This window comes from Diospyros lotus, chromosome 2 (genome assembly GCF_014633365.1).
Source record: "Diospyros lotus cultivar Yz01 chromosome 2, ASM1463336v1, whole genome shotgun sequence".
Lineage (NCBI taxonomy): Eukaryota > Viridiplantae > Streptophyta > Magnoliopsida > Ericales > Ebenaceae > Diospyros > Diospyros lotus.
This window is the reverse complement of record NC_068339.1, coordinates 13,459,554-13,480,976: the sequence shown is the minus strand read 5'-3', so window position 1 is coordinate 13,480,976 and position 21,423 is coordinate 13,459,554. Positions and strand designations below refer to the sequence as shown.

Here is a 21,423-nt window from a genome sequence, read left to right as displayed (position 1 = left end):
GAGGAATTACAGGAAAAGTAAGGTAGTTGTGTCCAATGGAGAGTTACTTTAATTATAGTTATATTGTAATGTCCCCGATTAAAATGTATAAAAATATTATTATTTTATAAAATATTTCATATTTGTTAACAATAAAAGAATCTAGAAAATAGTTTAAGTGTACTGAATAATCAAATCAATAGTAGGGAATATCTCGAGACGCACATAACTTGAAAGAATGAGATATCTATAGCGAGCATATTAAGATAAGATTTTTAGTGTCAAGAGGAATCGAATCAAGAACTGTTTTCGAACCAGTTTAAAAAATTGAACCGTCGTAAGGGAGTCCCAGAAAAGGAAACGGGGCCCGAAGAAAGTTAAACTTTACATGAGAAATGACCCTGGAGAAGGTTCGGGGTAAAGCAAAGGAATTTGCTATCAAATTCAAGTTCGCATAAGTTTCGGGCCAAAGCATAATTTTGGAAAAATTCTCGAGGGAGATCGAAATGACATTTTTCTGAAACTTTGGGGGTCAAATAAGAAGTTTAGAACATGAGGGTCTCCACGGAATTTTTGGAAAACTTAGGGGCTTTGTGGAAAGGGTCGAAATTGCATTTCAGAAATTGAAATGGTGAAAGTGTGATTTTCAAGAAAAGCAATCATGGCTGACCAACGATCCAATCGCCGAAATCAGTCATGGGAGACCCAAGGAAGTGGTTGGGGGGCCTTGGAGCAAGGCCAAGACAAGCTTCTTGACCGACAAACGACCAAAATCACGTCAGAATTGGCCAACTTTCAGTCGAAAGTTTGGCCATTAAAAATTGATTTTTGAGGGCTCTTTCGATGGATTTTGGACTCATTTGGGACAAGAAAAGAAGTTAGTGACCTTGGATGAAGCAAAATTAGTTGTTTTGTGAGTCGAATTCGAGTATAAATAAAACATGTAGTGATCAAGGGTTTTGCAAATCTTGAGCTTCAAATCGATCCCGTTTTTGAACGAATTGAGGGATGCAATTAAGAGACTTTTGTTGCCCATGAGTTGAGGATCAATTCTGAAAAATTTAGAGGGTTTTCGAGTGCATTTGATGGGGTTTCAAGGGTTGCCGGAGTTTGAGACAGACGGTCTGGCCAAGGCTTTGGCCAGCTAGTTGAGGCCTTTCCGATGCTCTTTTCAGGCCATTTGAGGTGTCATTAGGATTGACTAAGGACGAGAATCGTCAAGGTGTAAAAATCTCCCATCACCGGTGTGCCGTCGCTGGAGAAAATGACCGGTGTGTGAAGCTCTCGCCCTAGCCTTCATGCGCAGCCACTTGCCCTAGCGCGTGGCCAATCAGGTTTTTTCAAAAAAAAAATTTAATATTTTTCTAATTTATTTTTAGGATTTTTTATGTAAAAATATTGATGTAGACATTTATTTTGGAATGCTAGAGAAGAAAATTAGAAAAAATAGAGAAAAATAGGTTTTGATAATTATTTAAATAAATATCTTAGATAGGTAGTTTTGAGACTTGAGGTGAAATAGTTTGTGCTATTTTCGAGATTTGGCACGAAAATTGAGGTGGTGTACGCTTTTTGAAATATTCCAAACTTTATGAAAAATAAGTGGTATTACTCAATTTAGATTTAATTTATGAAAAGTACTTGAAAGTGTTTTCAACCCAAAACCCAGTTTTATGAAAACGTTTTGGTATCATGTTATGGTATGCTATGCATCACATAGATTGCATTTATATTTGCTGATGATGAAATATGCATATGAGTACGATTTGATTACGGTAATATAGTTTCATGAAAACGTTTTTTATTAGTTGGATCAAATTAAAAATGATTTTAAAAAGTATTTTGTAATTTTAATACATTATTATATATAATTAAATCATCAATTATTCTTGGTATTATATTTTAAATTTATTAAATTAAATTTATAATTTATTAATAAATATTTACAATTTACTTTGAATCAAAATTATTTAATAAAATATTATAAAATAATTTTTCTCAAAATCTAACATATTTTTTAGTTTTTAATTTTGAGAAATATTTTTTCAGAATGACAAAAAAAATGCATTTTCAGTAATTCCAAAACAAACACTCAAAACATAAAAATGAAAATGAATTCAAAACTCAAAACTCAAAACTGAAACACGAAAAGAATACCACCGCAGCAGTTTAGAAAATTTTGGTTTGGTGAGCCAAACAAAAAAACCACAATAGGTGATTTTCAAAGCTATTGCGGCTTGACAATTTAGTACTTTATATAAATTTGGTTGGGTGAATTTGACGATTTGATTTATTCTTACGCATCCCTAATTTTAAGGGATATTATTTATAGATAATTGGTGTAATTTAACGTGAATGGAATAAGATTATAAATTAAATAAATTTGAGATTTTGAATCAGTTGTTAAAATTCTAAGCAAGCACGTTGAGCTTGTTCATAATCGTGGGGCTAATTATGAATAATTATAAAGTATGGAGTTCTTATTTTCTCTTTATTTAAGAGCAAATGAACGAAAAATGATATAGATTTTTGGAGTGAAAGCACATAGAATAAAAAATAATTAAATTAACTAGTAAATAGGATTTTTTTTATTATTATTATTTTGAGACCGACAAAAAAAAATATTAATTTAGTTTGGTTTTATTCATATCATTATTATGGTTGTATTTTGCAAAGGAATAACCCATTCCTATTGGTAACACTTTTGTCAAGTAAAGTGTCATCATTTGAACCAAGTCCATTAACTTTTGTCAAAGTTGATTTAGCAAGGTTTTGATTCGGTTCAATTTTAGATTAAATTTATTTTTTTTTCAAAAAAATAAGACCCACTAAGATTAACTTTTATGATTATTTAAATTTATTTAAATTAAGATTATTGCATCATCAATAATATTAATAACCATCACTTGTTCACTTATATTGTAAATCAATAGATCCTATTTTTTCTTACACATGCGTTTTAGTTAGTAAATGATACACGAATAAATTTTAGTTGATTTTCATGATTATCCATCAAGAATTTCGAACATATTTTACTCTAACACATGCATTTTTCTTTTTCTTTTTTATTAACGCACCATCACAAGCGTCACTTACTGTTCGGCCCCATAATTTTAGCAGAAGACGTAAATCAGGGAATCCAGCAGGTAAGTTTTGACCCCTAACACAATCGCAAGCATAAGGGCGGCAAGCATTTTTCAATTTTCAAGATCGCTCCTTACCAACTAAACTATCTTTTGGCTAAAGTTCGAACACGGAACCTGAGGATCTAAAAAACAACATCCCAATAATTTTCCTTTATCAGTTGAACTACGCCATAGGAGCTATGTTTCCTTCTTTCTTTTAGTTCTATGATTAGGTGGGTTTAAGTCAATTTGTTTTTAAAAAAATTATTTTTAATAAAAAAAATTAAAATATTTGCGACATCTCAAAGTGGTGCAACCAACCAAAGAGTAGTTACAATTCATTTGCAATAAAGTTATAAATGATCATCCTTATGCTATCCCAAATTTTATTCTGATAATTATATGTTGTCAGTTTTATAAATTATTACTCTCCAATTAACTCTATTTGCGAACATATGGATGTATAAAACTAATTATATTCTATACATGTCATGTTTAATGGTTTTTTAATAAGTTTTCTTTTGAGGGGTCTCTTCTTCTGCAAATTTCTTCCATTCCATCTACTTCACTTAATAACTTATAAATTTCATCATTCAAATTGTTTGTGATATTTCTTATAGTTTTTTAATGAATTTTGGATGTGAAAAGTCAGAAGTTAAACTAAAGTGACATAAATAAAATCAAAGAACTTTGACTGAAGATGATTAAAAAGATGAAAAGAATTAATTAGGTAATAAATTTTCTTATGAATTGATCCAAATGAACATACATGATCATACTACTAAATATATAAATATTGAAACAAAAAGCCAAATTACACTAGAATTAAAGAAGTTATCCACCATTTTAATTTTTAAATATACGACTGTCACACAGAAAATGAAACGGAAAAGACATCATCCAACTTTTTACTGGGCATCCCAACTTGAAGATTAATTTATTGTTTATTTTAATATCAAATTGTAATCCCATTAAATTAAATGGGGTTGATTACATGAGATATACTAGATAGTTATTTGCTTTACCAAATGTCATAAATAAACTAATTAACTTAATTAGTATGGTTCACTTTTCTTTCTTTTTTTTAAATTACACGCTATCACTCGTGTCCCTCGTCAAACCCGCCCAACGTCATCACAAGAGAGGTAAATCAAAAATGTATTTGGATGGTTAGGTTTTTTTTTTTTTTAAACTATTTTTATTGACACTTACCAATGATCACTTTTAGAAAATTTTTTTACCTCCTTTAAGAATCAATCTCATACTAACATTCTTCACTTTTACAACACCTCCTTTACCACTGAGCTATGCCCTTGGTGCGTGTGGTTCACTTTTTTCTCTAGATATGAGATTGCAATGCAGATTAAATGCACTGGTAAACAGTCAGGGTGGTAGGTTAGTAGAAGGGTTTCGAAATTTTATATTATGAGTCTGATGCTACGTGTTTGACTTTTAACCCTCTAATACTTGTGTGGTTCTATGCTATACAGTCCGCGAATTTAGATGAGAGCCTAATCAAGCTGCAGCTAACAAAGTTTTAAGACCGTATTAAGATGGCCGAGTGCATTGGAGGGAAAAGATTGTGTTTTGGGTCCTTCTGAGTTCTTTGACAAAGTGGATTTGAGTCAACTTCCTATCAATATACTTTTTAAAAAAACAAGCACACAAGAAAACACTCAAGGTGGTAGGTGGTGGAAGAAAAGTTTGAAATCATCATTTTGCTGTGGATTTGATTTTTGTCAAGGGAGGTCTATTTAGGCCTCCCCACCTCAATTGTTTTTCATTTCAATGTCTCATCATAGAGAGAAAAAATAAAGTTATAAAGTTAAAGTATTTTCTCTTATTTTTAAGAAAAATTGTTGTTGTTATTTCTTTGTGATTTAAAGAGAAAGTTGTGATTTATATTATTTTTTATAATGAATTATTCTTTGTTCGTGATTTTTATCCTGATTTTTTTGAGAATTTTCTGTAAAATCTGTATATTTAATTTTTTCTATTATTATTATTTTTCTCCAATTATTAGATACGACCCTATTCTAATTATTTTACAACAGTTAACTTTCTGCACATTTATTTAGTAAAAAAAAAGGTAAAATAAAAAGACAGGTAAACACACAAGGTGGTAGGTTAGGGGAAGGAGAGTTTGAAACATTATTTTGTGAGTCTAATGCTGTGAGTTTGGTTTATAACTTCTCTAGTATTTGTTGGTTTCATGCTGTACGGTCTATGTGTTTAAGTAGCAGGCTAATAATATGCTGACAAGATCCTAGTAGGTCATGGAGCTAATCAAGTGTATGCATTGAGATGCAATCCTTTTAAATTTCATAAAAAACAAAAAAGAAAAAACTCAAGAGTAATTGTGACATGCATGTTACCAGATATAACAGAAAGGCCCTTCAAATGCTTTCCTGGGTGTTGTTCAAAATCAGCACCATCTCTCCGTCTCTTCTTCCAGAAATGCAGATGATTGAAAGCATGAAATAGCTTTCTTCAATGTTGTTCAGAATCTTAACCCTGCTTTTATTTCTTTCTCCCCTTACAATTGACTTCTTCAGAGGTAAGGACCTGGATCAGATTGGGTTACTGGAATACTAGCTCCCCATTTATCCCCATTCCTGAGATAGATTCAACACTGTTTACTCATCTCGCTTGTGCCTTTGCCAGAATCAATTCTTCCACTTACAGGTCTATGTCACCCTTGCTGATGATGAACCCCATTTTTCCACCTTCTTCCGCACTGCCATAGGCAAGAATCCATTGGTTACCACCATTCTGTCTATCTGGTCTGGAGATGCACATTATTCAAACTTCTCTTCCATGGTTAGCCAAGCCTCTCAAAGGACCTCCTTCATCCAATCTTCTATTAGGCTGCTAGGCTTTTTTGCTTTCAGGGCATCGACCTCTCTGGCGATCCTTCAAGCATGGTGACCAACACACTGGATTTGGGAACTCTTCTTGATGAATGTCCGGCTGCCATAAACACTGAATCAAGGAATTCTGGGCAATTTAGATTCCACCAGTTATCCAGTAGGCTCAATGGTGAGGAACTTGGGACTGGTTAAATATTGTAGCATTTGGGTATCACTTGCCTACAAGAGAACTGTTAATCCTACAATGGATACAATCAACAAAAAATGAAACCAAGAATCAAGTCGAGATATCAAATCGAAAAAATAAGTCAATCGCACCAACATTACAATACACACGATATACGTGTTTAGATCCGTAAATAGATCTTAATCACGGCATGAGTTTTCGCCCCTAGTTAATCTACTATATCAAAGAGAATATAACGCAATTATACCAAATCACCAAAAAACATAACCTTTACAGTATTGCATCAAGAAAACAGAATACAAAGTACAAACTGCATCAAATTGTGCAAATACAATACTCAAGAGTGCCTCTTAACATTACCTCCCACGATGAAGTGATTTGAACTGGAGATAGAACAATATATTGAATGTTATTACCGATCAAAGGATTCACAGGTTGTGTCACCTCTCTCTTAGCCTATTAGGGTTTCTTGATTGTGAAAAATGATGACTGGAGTTTCATAAAGCCTTTAAATACTCAGACTGAAAGAATGTAAGCCACAAGATCACCGCTTATAAGAGATCAAAGGTTGATATTAAACATCGCCGAATAACGTTGTAATGCAAATAAAATTAAGGCCAAATAAAATGCAGATAAAATGTGAACATTTTTCATGTAATTTTGAATCACTTATCACAACAAGAACATTTTACAGGTGCTCATGCTGCCTTATATGACCCCTCAAGCAATATAAGTATTGATTGTGGTATAAAGGAATGGATTGCTAAAGGATTTCCAGCTTGTAAGATGGTTCTGGGGTTGCCATACTTTGGCTTTGTGTGGTTACTTGCAAACCCCAGAGAAAATGCAATTGGGGCACCTGCAACAGGTCCAGGCATTAGGGACGATGGAATTGCACCCTACAACTACAAGACGTACAAGACAAGCAATGTTGGAGCTTTTTCAAAATATAAATTAACTTATGTTGTAAACTATGGCTCCGATGGTTTGCTTTGGGTTTGTTTTGATGATGTTGAAGCTATAAAAAAGAAGACTGCTTATGCAAGGGATAAAGGGCTTCTGGGTTATGTGGTATGGCACATATGATATGATTATAATTGGATCCTTTCTAAGGAAGGTAAATTGCAGTTTATATTGTGTAATTTATGCAGTACCTTCTTCTTTTTTTCCCTTTTCATATGGATGCTGAAGCCGACCCCACCTTATGGGATAAAGGCTTGTGATTGTTGTTGATGTTGTATATGGAGGCTGAAGGGGTTCAAGCCCTGAATGAGAGTTGAGTCTCACTAATTACTATCATGAAATCAAGTTTCTCTGCTTGTCCCTTCACATATTTCTGAACTCTCTCTAGCTTCTCTGTATATGTTTAATGTAACAGGGCAGACAGCAGCATTGACCAGTGGTGGCTTTATTGAAAAAGAGAGCCTCCCATTTTTTGAATATCACCTATTGCCATTTTTACTGCATAAGATTTCAGGGCACGCACTCTGGTTTTCCAAACAGAGCATGATTTGCAAGAGTTTGCATAGGAAGATGGACAAACATCCTTGTGCTCACTCTGATCAATACATGATACCTTCGAAACTTGGGAAGGGGGCAACAAACAAGGAAGCAAGAAATTGCTATTGGCTATTGTGCTGCCCATAGTTGTTGTACTCATTCTCCTGCTAGGCACTTCAATTATTTATCTGCACTGAAAATTGAATTTTATTTTTGAGTCAATTTTTTTTTAATAAAATATTTATTATTAAAAAGAAAAAATATATATAAATTATAAAATTTTGAGGCCTTTGTAAATGCTGGCCTTAGGTGGCTGCTTAGATGGATTCTGGTTGAGCCGGCTGTAGTTATGTTGCCCCCCAAATATGTAAAAGATGGCATATACTCAATAAAATACAACATTTTACTGCTTTGGAGTTCTATTGCTGCAAATCATAAGTGGCAAAAAGAATACATGTGTATGCGGCCGGGAAGAAGATCTAGATCTTCTAGAATATGTAAGTTGCTGGACAATTTCTTCTTTCAAACTTGCAATTCACAGCCAACAGAAAGGATGGATGATTACTCTTGCGACTTTTTCCAGGCTTATGAACTATGGAAAGACGGCAAAGGCATGGAGTTTGTGGATCCACTGCTGGATGATTCATCATCGTCATGTAAAAATCATGCGATGTATGCAGGTGGCCTTGCTGTGCGTCGAAGAGAAATGGCAAGATAGGCCGCTGTCCATGCTGATGCTGGAAGTTTCTTCCATGCTCAAAATTGAAAGTAAGGCTGTGCCCACTCCCAAAATCCCTGCTTACTCGACGAGGAAAGACAATGTAAATGTCCAACAGCGACAAGAAATTTGTTCGGTGGATCTTGATACAACATCGCAACTTGAACCCCGATAAAAACGCTCCCAGGAAATGATGTGTATTTTGGCATGATGTGCAAGCAAGCCTCATGGTGTAGTGCCCCTTCCTTTTAGTTTTGTTAGCTCCCTGCAATAGCATTGGCCCCAGCTGTAAGCTGTAAGCTGGGGGAAGAATATGTAAAATTACGAAGATGGGTTGGATGGTAGGAAGTTTTCATGTATGTTGGACGCACAAATTTGCAGAAGCAAGACTGGGATTTGTTATAAGGAGGCTCCAAAGCTTCTGGTGTATTGACATATTTTCTTGTTGGCAGCGGGAGTGGGATCAGGAAAAGGGGATGATTTGGAACTGGATGGAAGACGGTTATTGTCGACTACTCGTTTAAAGGCTTATTTTTTATCTCTCTTTTGAACGGGGAGAAGTGGAGATGGATGGTTCTTGTTTGAAAAGATTGTGAACAATAGATGAAATAAAAATATATCTTAATCAAAAGACGATAATTATGCTGGTTTAATGAATAATTAAGGTTTTGTTAAATCTTGGAAAAAAATATTTAAGTTGAATACTAATATGTTTGACAAAATTTTCATCTGATTTATGAGGCTGAATACAAAAGGCCTCATTCAGCCACTGCTTTGAGAATCATAGTCAAGTTATGCTTTCAAATATGAGTAATTATTTGTCAATTTTATGTCATATACTTTATATTAAAAATTTTAAAAATATATTTTTCTTGAATAATATATTTTGTCGTTTTTTTTTTTTTTTTGACAATATTGCTCAACTATTCTTGTCAAATAATTCTATATCCCCAACTAAATTGGTACTTTAAATGTTTAAATAACATTTTTTTAGATATATTTTTTATGATTTTATTAAAATTGATTTAATTTATCTAACCCTATTAAAGTTCATCTAACCCCGATTTAACCCCTTTTACCTTAAAAAAAATCATTATTGTTCACTGAATAAAACCCCCTTTCCTAATTCCTACAAATGGCAGACTATTACAGTTGAGAGTTCGGAATAGGCATGGATACCCCCATACACAATCAGAGATGGGGGTCGGAATCAGTTTCTTTTCGTCTTTGATGAAGGCATTTCTGAGAGGTTTTGATTGCTGTTTCTGATCCCATTAGTTTGCTCCATCTTCGTAAAACGCCTATTTCGCAGAAAAATGCCTCAAGTGAAGATCATCGCGAAGAACTTCATGGACATGGTGGCCTCGCTGCCTGCCATGAAGCTCGACAAGCTCTACGACAACGCCTTTATTTGTGAGGCCATTCTCAGGTCTCCCACTCTCTCTGTCAATAATTATTTTCTTAGGGTCAAGTTTCAAGCAGGTGTCGAGGGTTTTCATATAGATGAATTAAGGTTCTTATAATGCTATTAGTTTTAATTTAGTTAATTACTCAGTTAGTTCCAAAGAGTTGCCAGAGTTTTATCTTCTGTCTTCTGTTTTGCTCAGATCTTTGCCACCGTTAGCCAAGAAATATGTGCTGCAATTGTTGTACATTGATGTGCCTGTATCAGCCAAGTCGATGGAAGAGTGGGTGCTTGCTGATGGATTCTCTAAACATAAAGTAGCCATTGATAGATTGATTCAGTTGAGAATATTAACTGAAACTGTTGACAGGTACACGATGCCCTTTCTCCTTTGCTGGCAGTACTAATTACTGATGGCTGTTTGAATACCCTCTGCTAATACTAGAGAATTTTTTCTTTTCTCGATCAATCACCAACCGTTAAGAATAAAAAATTCTTTACTTATGAATCCAGGTTTCAGTCTCAGAGTTCAGTGAAAAATAATATAAAGGTAGGCCGATCCTAGTGTTTAAGATCATCACCAATAAGAAAAGTAATATGCAGTGTAAATTTATGCATCATTAAGTGGCTGGTCTTATGTATTCCTATCTATACGTTGTTTGGAGGGTTAAATGTGAAATAGCTAAATGGATTTTAAATATACTAGATTGGTTTGTGCCCATTTTTGTTACAAAGGTAGGCTCACACCCACAAGCCAAAGAAACTAATTTCATTATCTTCTGATGCATGATGGGTTGGAGGCACTTCTTGGTTTTATGATTGCAGTTTCTACAATCTCATAGATGCATGGTGGGGGTTTTTTTGGGCTTGATGGCTAAACCCACCAAGGATGCATGAGTACCTTTTGGTTGAGAAGTTTAATATGAGTTTCTGAGAGCCAAGTACAGTAGAAATTTATTCTGATGGGAAGAACAATGGGGTCCATTTGTGAATCATGACATATTGCCTATTTGGTCCAGTCTTTCCAAGGGATATGGAAGTAACCTTGCGTCTGAATTGGATTCATAATGTGTTGCCTATGTTCACTGATTCAGACATAACTTGCTGCTTCTAGACGTGTTCCTTGAACACTCTGAGGAGTTTTCAGCCCATATGACAGCTTAATGAAGAAAGCTCGTCTCCATGAGGCATGGCATCTTCATTTCCACTGGTGAAGAGGAAGGAAAAACATGGGCTAAGAACATTTCAAGGAAAAAGAAGTCTTGGAAATAAGGTGAACCTTATTTGGATCCTCAAGGGACATTTTGTCAAAGGGGAAAGGGTCCCTAAGAATTATAATCTAATCATTCTCTGCGTCAACTGTTTGCTTGGCCAAGATATCTTGATGAATTTCTCTATTGAAAGTGGCAGTTCTGCTTCAAATTACTTTCCTACTCCAACTTATAATATCTTCTTAGAAAATTATGTGGTGGAGACATTCATCATTAACTTCTGTGTTACTAGTGAGGTTCCATGTTAACAAGGGCAGTTCTTTCTCAAAAGGTTCATTTTGCTTGTTCAATTCTATAGTTCAAATATGATTTGTTGTTTCTCTTTGGAAACTTGCCAAGCCTTAATCCCACTTGGTGGTGTTGGCTACACGGATTTTAGCTTGTCATTGTCATCAATAATGTCTTTGTCTAAAATTCATGATAAGAAGATGTGATGATTTTGCCTCTGGTTGTGAGCTACCAAACACAATCTTCTCCTTTAACTGAGCTTGGGACTAGCTGTGATAATAACCAATGCCTTTAACACTAGAAGTCTTAAGAGGATTACTAAATCCTTAGGTGGACCCAAGAATGGTCATTTGTACATGGAGAAAAATTATCAGGAGTATTTCCACATGAAGTTAAGAGGATTACCTTTAACTGAGCTTGGGACTAGCTATGATAAGAACCAATGCCTTGACACTGGGTGTTAAGAGGATTGCCACAGTTAGAGTTAAGGATAGTCATTTATACATGGATAAAAATTCATTTTCATTATCAGGAGTATTTCCACGTAAAGTTTACATCATAAAATAGTTCAACAATTAACATAACTCAAGTCCTTATCATTTGGATTTATTTGTTTCTGTCTATGACTTCAGAATTAACTATGCTTTGATTCTTGGAAAATTTTGCTGTCCTTTGATGACCATAGCAGCTTAATTATAATATTCATTTTGAAAAATTTAACATACTGCTTGCATAGATGCTGAAATTCTTTGTATTCTGTTGCAGGAAAAAGGAAACTACTTATAGATTAAACCAAACATTTCAGATTAACCTTCGAAAGCATATAGTACATGGGTAAGCTTTAGATTGAGGTTTGTGGTTGTCATTCTTTTGTGTGTTAGCTGTACATGTTGTGTTTATTGTGTGTGCAGTTATAAACGTAAGCTTGTTTACCTTTGTTTTGGGTTGAGAATGAGATGACTGTTTGTTTAAAAAATTTATGATGACCCAAATTTTTAACTATTTTACTTGGTATTACTATTTCATTTTGGTCTTTTTAAGTTTTGTGTTCGTCAAAAGAACACCCCCCCCCCCCCCAAAAAAAAAAAAAAAAAAAAAAACCCAAACTGTATATATTTCCTTGAGTTTATTGTTAACAGCTGAAGTCTGAAGTAAATTGCTTGTGAGGTACTTTCACACTGCAACCTGAAACCGTGATCTACTCCTAGTAATCTTTTTCTTGTACTATTGTTATAAATGATCTGTTCCGCAATATATGCATAGTGTTTTACTTAGCATGCATGGTAACCTTATTGCATACTGCAGTGGAGTTTTACCAAGGGAACCTATGCCTGCCAATGTCACAGTGAGACTCCCAAGGTTGGAGGATTTAGAGGCTTATGCTGCTGAACAGTGGGAGGTATGAACTTGATCCTTGCATGTATGTTCTCTGTCTCATGTCTATGGTCGATTAAGTTAGAAAGGTGGTAAGTTCCAACTTACCATGACACATCTGTCATGAGATGACATAGTTTCAATAACTGGTATTGTGCAGTTTCCTGATAGTTTGGCCCTTTTCTCATGACTTACAATTGTGATACATCAGTGTTTCTTGCTGCATCTTATAAGCTCCAGCCAAGCTGAAAGGACGACAAACTTCAGCTCTTCTATGATGAAAATATTCCAGCGAGGCCTTCTGAGTCAAAGGTCCTTTTCACTTTCATAAAAACTTTACCTTTTGATTTGTAATTGTGGATGAGGGCACAGTATTTCATGACATGTTTTTCTCTACAGGGACAAAGAAGCTCCAAAATTAACTGAAAGTGGTTTCCAATTCCTGGTATGCTGTCAATAGTCATTTTGCAGTTGCACTTTTTATGCAGGTTGTTACTAGAAACTATGCTTACATTTGTTAATTACAGTTGATGGATACGAATGCACAACTTTGGTACATCATCAGGGAATATATTTCAAATTCTGAGGTATCGTACAAGTTTATTATGTTTAAAAAATCTCATGATTTTTTTGTCTAGAATATTGTAAAGAAGTTTAATGATGAGTTTGACATAGTGAGGTACACAATAGCACTAATCCCTGAATTTTGAAATCCAAGTGTGAGCTTTATAATATGAATTTCTAAGTGATACTACTTGTTAGGTTATGCTATATTTGGGGGCAGATAATCCATCGATATATTGTTGGAAAATTTCAAACTTTCAATTTATTTTTGTATTTATCATTTATCTTTTCATTATTTTTTATAAGTTTGAGAAATCATGGAACTAAGACAAGGTGTACCTAGTGCACAAGGCTCCTGCATTATTGGCTCTGGTGAAGGTCAATGTTATGCAACCTTACCCTTACTTAGAAATGAGGCTGTTTCCTGTCTTGACCTTGTGACCTTCAGGTCACAACCGAGCAACCTTATTTTTGTACCAAGCCTAACCTTCAAATCATGGAAGTAAGACAATCTTAAAAAAAAAAAAGGAAAAGAAAAGAAGAAGAAGAAATGATCTGTATCTGCATCATTTGAATGTACTAATAGTGGTTCTTTAAATGTTTCTGAAATTGTTTTAGAATTTTTTTATTGGCATTGATCATGGTTGCCATTCTTCTGTGACATTAATTTCTAGTTGACAGAGAAATCTACTTGTAACTGTTTATGCAATGCCTCAACAAAAGTAATTCTTCTGTTAGAATTTTGTTACAATAATTCTTTTATTAAAATTCTGTGACAATAAATATTCTATTATGGCCCATTTGGTATCTAGATTGAATTTTGATGGGATAAAGTTAACGATGGGATAAAATAATGATGAGACTAAATTATACTGTCCCATGTTTGGTAGAGGAGGTATTAACTGAAGTTATAACTATTCTATGCTAAATTCTGAATGAGCTATTACTGGTCATTAATTGTCAAATGACCAATTTTCCTTTTTGCCCAAATATACTCTATTATGGAAAATATATTTTAAAATTGCATAAAATATATTTTTGATTACAAAAATATGTTTAGAAATATAATTCTGAACAAAAATTAAGAAGATATGGACATCAAATTGGAAATAAAAAATCTGGTTTAAAATGGGATGGAAATCAAATTGGAAATCCAGATCGGTGAGGTTGGAACAGAAATTGGTTCGAACAGAGTAGAACATGGTGGCAGCAAGCGACAATGGTGATGACGAGGTGGTGGCAGTGAGCAATGACAGTGGCAGCAACATGAGGTGGCAGTGGCAGTGAGCAACTAAGGCTTGCGGTGAGAGTGAGAGTGAGAGAGATGTTCTAATCCCACCTCCCCCAGATTTTACAGTACTGCAGGGGGGGGCGGAATGTGATATTAGTTTATCCCACTGTTGGGATTATTTTATCCTTTGATGAGGTAATCCCGTTTTATGTTTTGTACCAAACAAAGTATTACTCCTTTAGGTGGTATTACCACCTTATAATCTGCATACCAAATGGGCTGTTAGAATTCTGTCAGTAGTAACTAGTTGAGCAGACTAATAGTAAATCCCATGCCAGTCTGGCTCTATAACATGGACAATTGTTTTCTATTCTTAGCAACCTTGCCTATTGTCACTGATTTGTGTTATAACCTTGCTTAGTAATTGAATGTTGACCAACAATTTGGCTACCTCAATTTTCTTGAAGGAACGTGGCTTGGATTCAGCAGATTTGATTTCATTTCTGCTTGAGCTTAGTTTCCATGTTACAGGCCAGGTATTACATTCGTGCAGTTTTTTGTTTCACTTTCTTTGTTAGTTAATTAAGGCTTCTCCTTATCAACAATTTTAAGCTCGGTTAAATAATGTTGCACTTTATTGGTTCATGATCTTTCCCCTTCCTAAAAATTGTCATCTGTTGGATGAATAATTGTCTCAAACAGATTTTATATGCTTCACATTGAGACTTGAAAACTACTTTTGCAAGGTGGTGTTATGATTCAACCTTTAATTCAGGTGTTCAACTGTCTCCTTCATGTGTAGGCATATAACATCAATACATTGACTGACATTCAGAAGAGTGTTATAAAAGACCTAGCAGACTTGGGGTTGGTCAAGCTCCAGCAGGTGAATATCTACATATTCTTCGTATATAACATGTTTTATTTTTTCTCCTTATTATGGTTAATACTATGCCCTTTCCTTCAGTCCCTTACTATTCTTGTTTTACCAGGGTAGGAAAGAAAGTTGGTTTATTCCTACTAAGTTAGCTACCAATCTGTCAATTAGCTTATCGGATTCATCATCACGGAAACAGGTGTCGTATTTGTTATTTAAATTGTTCTCAAGTAATGCAATTGATGATTTAAACCTCTAGTACCTTATTGGAAGTTATTATTTTTCTTTCTTAGAGAGGAATGAAATGTCATCACTTGAATATTACTCATAAGTTTTTTTTATGTATTTTGTGCCTAATGTAATTGATAGCTGGTTTTTCTTTGGGAACAATTAATAATACTGTTATGGCATTTTGTTGAAGTTTTATTATTAAATAAGACTTTGAATCCCCCCTGACCACAAGAGAATGAAAAGCAACTGGTTAACAGTCTCACTGGTTTGCTTAAAGCACCAGTCCACCACTATTTGTCCCTCCTTGCACAGGTTGTCAAGAACTTGAATAAAGAGAGGCAGTCCAAACAAAGAAGGCCTGCCCCAAGGAGAGCACTTGGTCTCCAAAGGGGCTTTCAAGGGGGAGGTTTTGTGTATGATCATGAGTACTGAATGCCATAGAATGAGCAAACAATAAATGCCCCTCCTCCCTATGGCACACAACCCATATGACGACTACCTTTGGTTCATGCATTTTAATATATTGATTTTGAAGTAACTTATTGCAAGCAAACTAGTATTTGTTTTTACAAGTTCCTGGTTTTGGAATATAAGACTCGTTTTTTGTCTTCATGAGCATTACAAGTTAAATACATGGACTGTCCTATCTGAATACTAGGATAAAGTTTTGAATATCTTACCCTTCATAGCTGAAGCATCATACACAAGGATAGTGGACTTTACGAGTTAGGTCTAATTTAGAGACTGTTACCAGAGCATTCCTTCCCTCATGTTTCGTGTTGAGATCTACAATATGTTGCATAATAGGATTCTTATAGCTTCCTCGCCCCTCGAGTTGTGGTGTATGCTGGGTGTATTTGGTACCTTGAACTGAAATTGCCTTCATCCCCCTTCTCTTCTCTGCCCCTCTCCCTTTAATAAACCTTTGTTATTCATTACAAAAAGGAGAGTGGTATTGCTAATGGTGTTTCTCTTAGCATGATTTTCTAGAGCTTCGAGGAAGTTGATATTTTGCTAGTATACATAAACTAAGGAAAAATGAATATGAGAAAAGCTATGTGCATTGTTTAGTATGGTCTTTATTAAATTCCTTATGGTCTTTACATTGTCTATCCATATCATGACTTCTGGCTTCATTGCAGCATGATTAATGTTCTTTTGTTTGAATTTCTTTTCAAATGCTTTTGGGGACAGGTGGAACATAAAAATTTGGTATGTGCACTTGTGCAGGACACAAAGCAGTGTCAGAAAGCCTAATGTATTACTGTGCACAAAATATTTTAAGCAAATTAAGTTGGGCTGGGACAACATAGTAAGAGATGATGTATTTAGTACCTTGATAGGGCAAAACGTAGAAAAAAATCCCTTTTGGCTGACTCTGGGAAATGGCTATTTAAGTTTTCTGTTACATCACTATGTGATATATTGACATGTAATGGATTGGCTGCATTTTTTTTCCTCAGGGTTTCGAAAGTAATTTGAATTAGTTGGAGCTGTTTATTTTTCCCTCAATTTGCCAAGCTGAATGCAACTTGGTGCTTTGATCTATCTGTTGATGTGCTACCGTTTTATATATATATATATATATATATATATTTACTTATAGAGGATACTTTCTGAATGTATTATATTTTTTCTGGGGTTTTATGAATACAAAATAAAAATGTGGACAGTTTGATAGCAAAATCTGCTAACTGTTATTGCTATTTCTTCTTCTTTTTGTTCTCCAGGGCTTTATTGTTGTCGAAACAAACTTTCGCATGTATGCATACTCATCATCTAAACTACATTGCGAGATTTTGCGCCTCTTCGCAAGGTATTGCAGAAATTTGCTTTTGAGTACATTCAGTGCTCTGCTACAAGACATGTCTTCTTTTTAACTATACCATTTGAACTTTTGAATGCAGTAGGTTGGTACTTTATGAGATTATTGCAGACATTATGATGCTTCTTGTTGGACATGTTGAATTAGTTCATTAACTAGCACTGGCCTGAATGTTTCTTCCTCTTCAGAATGGGATTACTTCCGCCATGGCTCCCCATTCCCTCCATATGGCCAGTCTGGAATCTAAGAAGACTTCAGACAGGATTTTGGTGCTCTGCTCCCTTCTGTGAAAAGTCTCTAGGAGTAGAGATCTCAGCACCTGCAGCTAATTTAACTATCCATCACCATAACCAGATTCTGGCAGGAGCGCTGACCCCCCAAAATTAACACCCCCCTAAACACACACCACCATCACCGCAAAAAATAATGCCAAAGCAGTGGGACTCCATTTGGCTAGCCCCTCCCTCTTTTCTATAGGGAAGACTTTCCCAGAGACCTGCTGAGACCCTCCAATTATCCTGCCTGGCCCCACACTGGATTTTCAAAATAGATGACTTTATGAAAGACCAGAGCATCTCTGCAGATATTTGAGTGCAATCCCTGGTTGCTCAAAAATCTTCTGCGGAAACTGGACTTCTAATAATAAAGAATTGAAACAAGAGTCTTTTCTTTTGATATATTTATGCTATCTGATTAATGGAATACCAGGGTTAATAATTTCCTCTTACCAGCTTGAATTAGGAAGTTGTTGCCTCTAAGTTATATTCTATTTTTTTACCTTATTGATGAAGGGTTTATATCTCATAGTTTATATTTACTGTTCATATATTTGTCATTCATTGATGAAGGGCTCACTTTCAATACTGAAAATGCAGGGTAGAATATCAGCTTCCAAATCTTATTGTTTCTGGAATTACAAAAGAAAGCTTGTATACTGCTTTTGAAAATGGCATTATGGCAGAGCAGGTAAAATATCAATTGCTTGATATCTGTAACTTTTAGGAATGATTGTATCTTCACATGGTACTGTAGCTCAGAGTTTTGCAGTTAACAGGATGGTCAACTTGGTCCTTTTTTTTGGGGGGGGTAAGGGAAATTTAGTCAACTTGGTCATTCACTATTGTGTCTTTGAAGGAGTTTGATTGCTATATTCTGTTTCTTTGTTATTAGGTAAATTGCTTATCTGGCATGGACTTTTGCCACTGTAAGATTTCAAGGGGCCTCTAAATATTGACTCATACTAGGTTGAAAATGTGTTTGTTGCTTATCATAATTCCCACAATTGATTTGAAAGTTATCATCTAATGATGTTATTAGGCAGTGTTAAAAATAACAAATGATACTTTTGAGTTTGCATGACATGGGCAACAGTAATGTTGACCGTGGATAATGGATTTATAGATGGTGTGCAAGGCCATCTATTCTGCTTTTATCAGTATCTGGACACTTTGGCTTTGTTTACCAAATCAGCTTTATATATTCATCTTGTCTGTGCTATGTTCTCCCAAGGTCTATATTATTGGAAGCATAAAGAAAGGTGATTCTTAATGATTCCTACAAGAGCAATAGAGGGGTAATTTTGTTTTGGGAAAATTGCAATAACCATCCTCCGCATTTTGGAAAGAGCAATAACATCCTTAGTAGTTAAATAAAGGGATAAAATTGGACCATTTTACCCTTTCATTCTATCTCCTATTTCCTCCCTTTCTCACTCCTCTCTCCTCTGATTTTAGAAAAGTAAAAAAGAAGAAGAAGAAACATCCCATGGTTGTTGGCAGTCAGCGACCACTGGGTTGAGAGAGAGAAAGAGAGCAGTGCCTCTGTTGTTGCCGTGAACCAACTCCACTGCCAGACAAAATAGAGAAACAGATAAGTTGAGATTTGCTCCAGTAAGTTGTGGGTTCAATTTTTTACCCTGCGTAGTGAGGCAAAATCTCCACTTGCGATTTACCTCTTCTGCCGAAATTGAGGGTACAAGCAGTGGGAGACCGCGCAAGGCAGTAATCTCAAGATAGAGAAACACAGGAAAGAAAAAAGAGCTTAGGAAGAGAGAAAAATGGGAAAAGAGGAGAAAGTTTTTAAATATAAGGGTATTTTGGTAATTTGATAATGTTTAATTGGGGCTAACTACAGGGGGAAAATTGCAGCATGGCACATTAAACATCAAGGTATTTGCTGTATTTTCTCAAATATCAGGGGTAGTTGTTGCAGTTATCCTAAACCTCAATGATATGGCATGTAATTTTTCCTTCTGTTTTCCGTTTCTTCTATTTACAGTGTAATTTGCTTTATTGAATTTTGAGCCTCTGCATTTGCAGATAATTTCTTTTCTTCAGCAGAATGCACATCCTCGAGTTGCAGAGAGGATTCCCACCGTACCAGAAAATGTCACTGATCAGGTTGGATTTTTCTCATTGTTCAGATACATTTACAAGCCTAAGCACTCTCGGTGGAGACCAAATTTAATGTTTAGTATTTGACACTTCCCAATCCCAATGAAAAGTAAATTGGATCATCCCCCATTTCTTAACCATCAAGTTCTTTGGTGGACGTAGCTTGGTTGTAAATGATAACAAGTCCAGTCCCAAGTGATTTACATCTAAATCTGCTTGACAATGCTGTAAAACACAATATATATATATATTTTTTTTCTTCTGCAGATGAGGTTGTGGGAATCAGATATGAATAGAGTTGAGATGACACCAGCTCATCTCTACGATGAGTTCCCCTCTAGGGTAAAAATCGAACTAATCCTAACTTACAATCATATCAGCACACCTGACCTATTCCTGGATAATCCCATCTTGCCATCTCCCGGTTCGTTTCATTATTTTGCAGGAAGTTTTCGAGGCCGCGTGTGATTTTGCTCGGGAATATGGAGGTTGTTTGTGGGAAGACCCGAAAAAGATGCGCCTGGTAGTGAAGGCAGAGATGCACATGCACATGCGAGAGTTTCTGCGCAGTCAGAGGCAGTAGATTCGGATTCTTTCTGGAATCTGGCATACTTGGGGAAGTTCAGTTTCTGATCTCTAGAGAGGAAGGGAAGGGGGGAGAGGAAAATGCAGAAAGGAAGAAGAAGAGAAGCATAGAGGTTGAAGGTCATTCAGGATCTGAAAATAGGGGTTCTGTTTGGTTTATTATTTAATGTGAAGAGGCTGTTTCTCATTTGGCTCAAACAAATTCCCACTAGAATGCCTTTTGTGTACAAAATTTGTTTTGTCTGGAAGATTCAGCAGCAGCAGCTTCAGCTTGCTTAATTTATAGATATTATTATTGATTTAAACTTGTCAAAAAGTGTTTATAAAAAGATCATTGATTCAGTAGGGTAGGGCATCAACTCCGATTGGCATGAGAACTTGCAATGACTGTTGACTATTGAAAATTGCAGGTGAATGAGTAAAGTAATTATATCTAAAAAAGGAGATTTCTGTTTAGAATTATTATTACATGTTTGTCTCGTTATCTAATAATTAATTATTAACTACAAACAATACTAATCACGAGTTTTAAGTGTTTTATTAGTTATATAAATTTTAAATCTTCAATAATTTTTTGTAATATGGTTAAAATGGAAATTTATTTTCAAACTGTTTTTTTAAGCTTGCTTGATTATGAAATATCTCGTCTAAAATTAAGTAATATTTATTACAACCTAAAAGACAATAATTAGCATTATAGCATTAGTTTTGCAATTATGTCTTATCTACCATTAAGACTATTTTTCAATCATCTTATTTTTTATTATATTTTTTTTTCCCATTATATTCACTAATCAATTGTCAATAACAAGTAAATCAATAAATAAGATGCATGAAAAGGGTGACTGAGTGGAAATTACAAAAACTAATCATGTTTCAAATAGAAAATTCGTTTGCATTACTTTACCAGTACCAGTTTTGATACCAATTCATTTTATAAATCTACCTTTTTATTTAAATATTTTGACCTTACCACACTATCAGTTTATGTACCTTTTTTGAAAAAAAAAATTATTATAGAGTATAATTAATTTGTTTGAATGACTATAAAATGTAATTA

The 21,423-nt window shown here is 34.8% G+C and overlaps 1 protein-coding gene across 3 annotated transcripts; it reads left to right on the top strand.

Moving 5' to 3' along the window:
• Positions 1-9,511: 9,511 nt before the first annotated feature.
• On the top strand, positions 9,512-20,804 carry LOC127795231 (general transcription and DNA repair factor IIH subunit TFB2). Of its 3 annotated transcripts, XM_052326772.1 has the most exons (15): positions 9,512-9,808; positions 9,987-10,154; positions 12,049-12,117; positions 12,589-12,682; positions 12,869-12,969; positions 13,057-13,102; positions 13,185-13,244; positions 14,920-14,988; positions 15,255-15,338; positions 15,445-15,528; positions 17,291-17,376; positions 18,261-18,351; positions 19,704-19,784; positions 20,046-20,120; positions 20,224-20,804. In XM_052326772.1, the coding sequence occupies exons 1-15, from the start codon at positions 9,696-9,698 to the stop codon at positions 20,359-20,361; spliced, it is 1,359 nt and encodes a 452-aa protein (XP_052182732.1). In that variant the 5' UTR covers positions 9,512-9,695; the 3' UTR covers positions 20,362-20,804. The 3 variants fall into 3 exon arrangements, with proteins under 3 accessions (XP_052182732.1, XP_052182733.1, XP_052182735.1); XM_052326773.1 differs by lacking the exon at positions 20,046-20,120; XM_052326775.1 differs by lacking the exons at positions 19,704-19,784; positions 20,046-20,120; positions 20,224-20,804 and adding an exon at positions 19,119-19,697.
• The last annotated feature ends 619 nt before the right edge of the window (positions 20,805-21,423 follow it).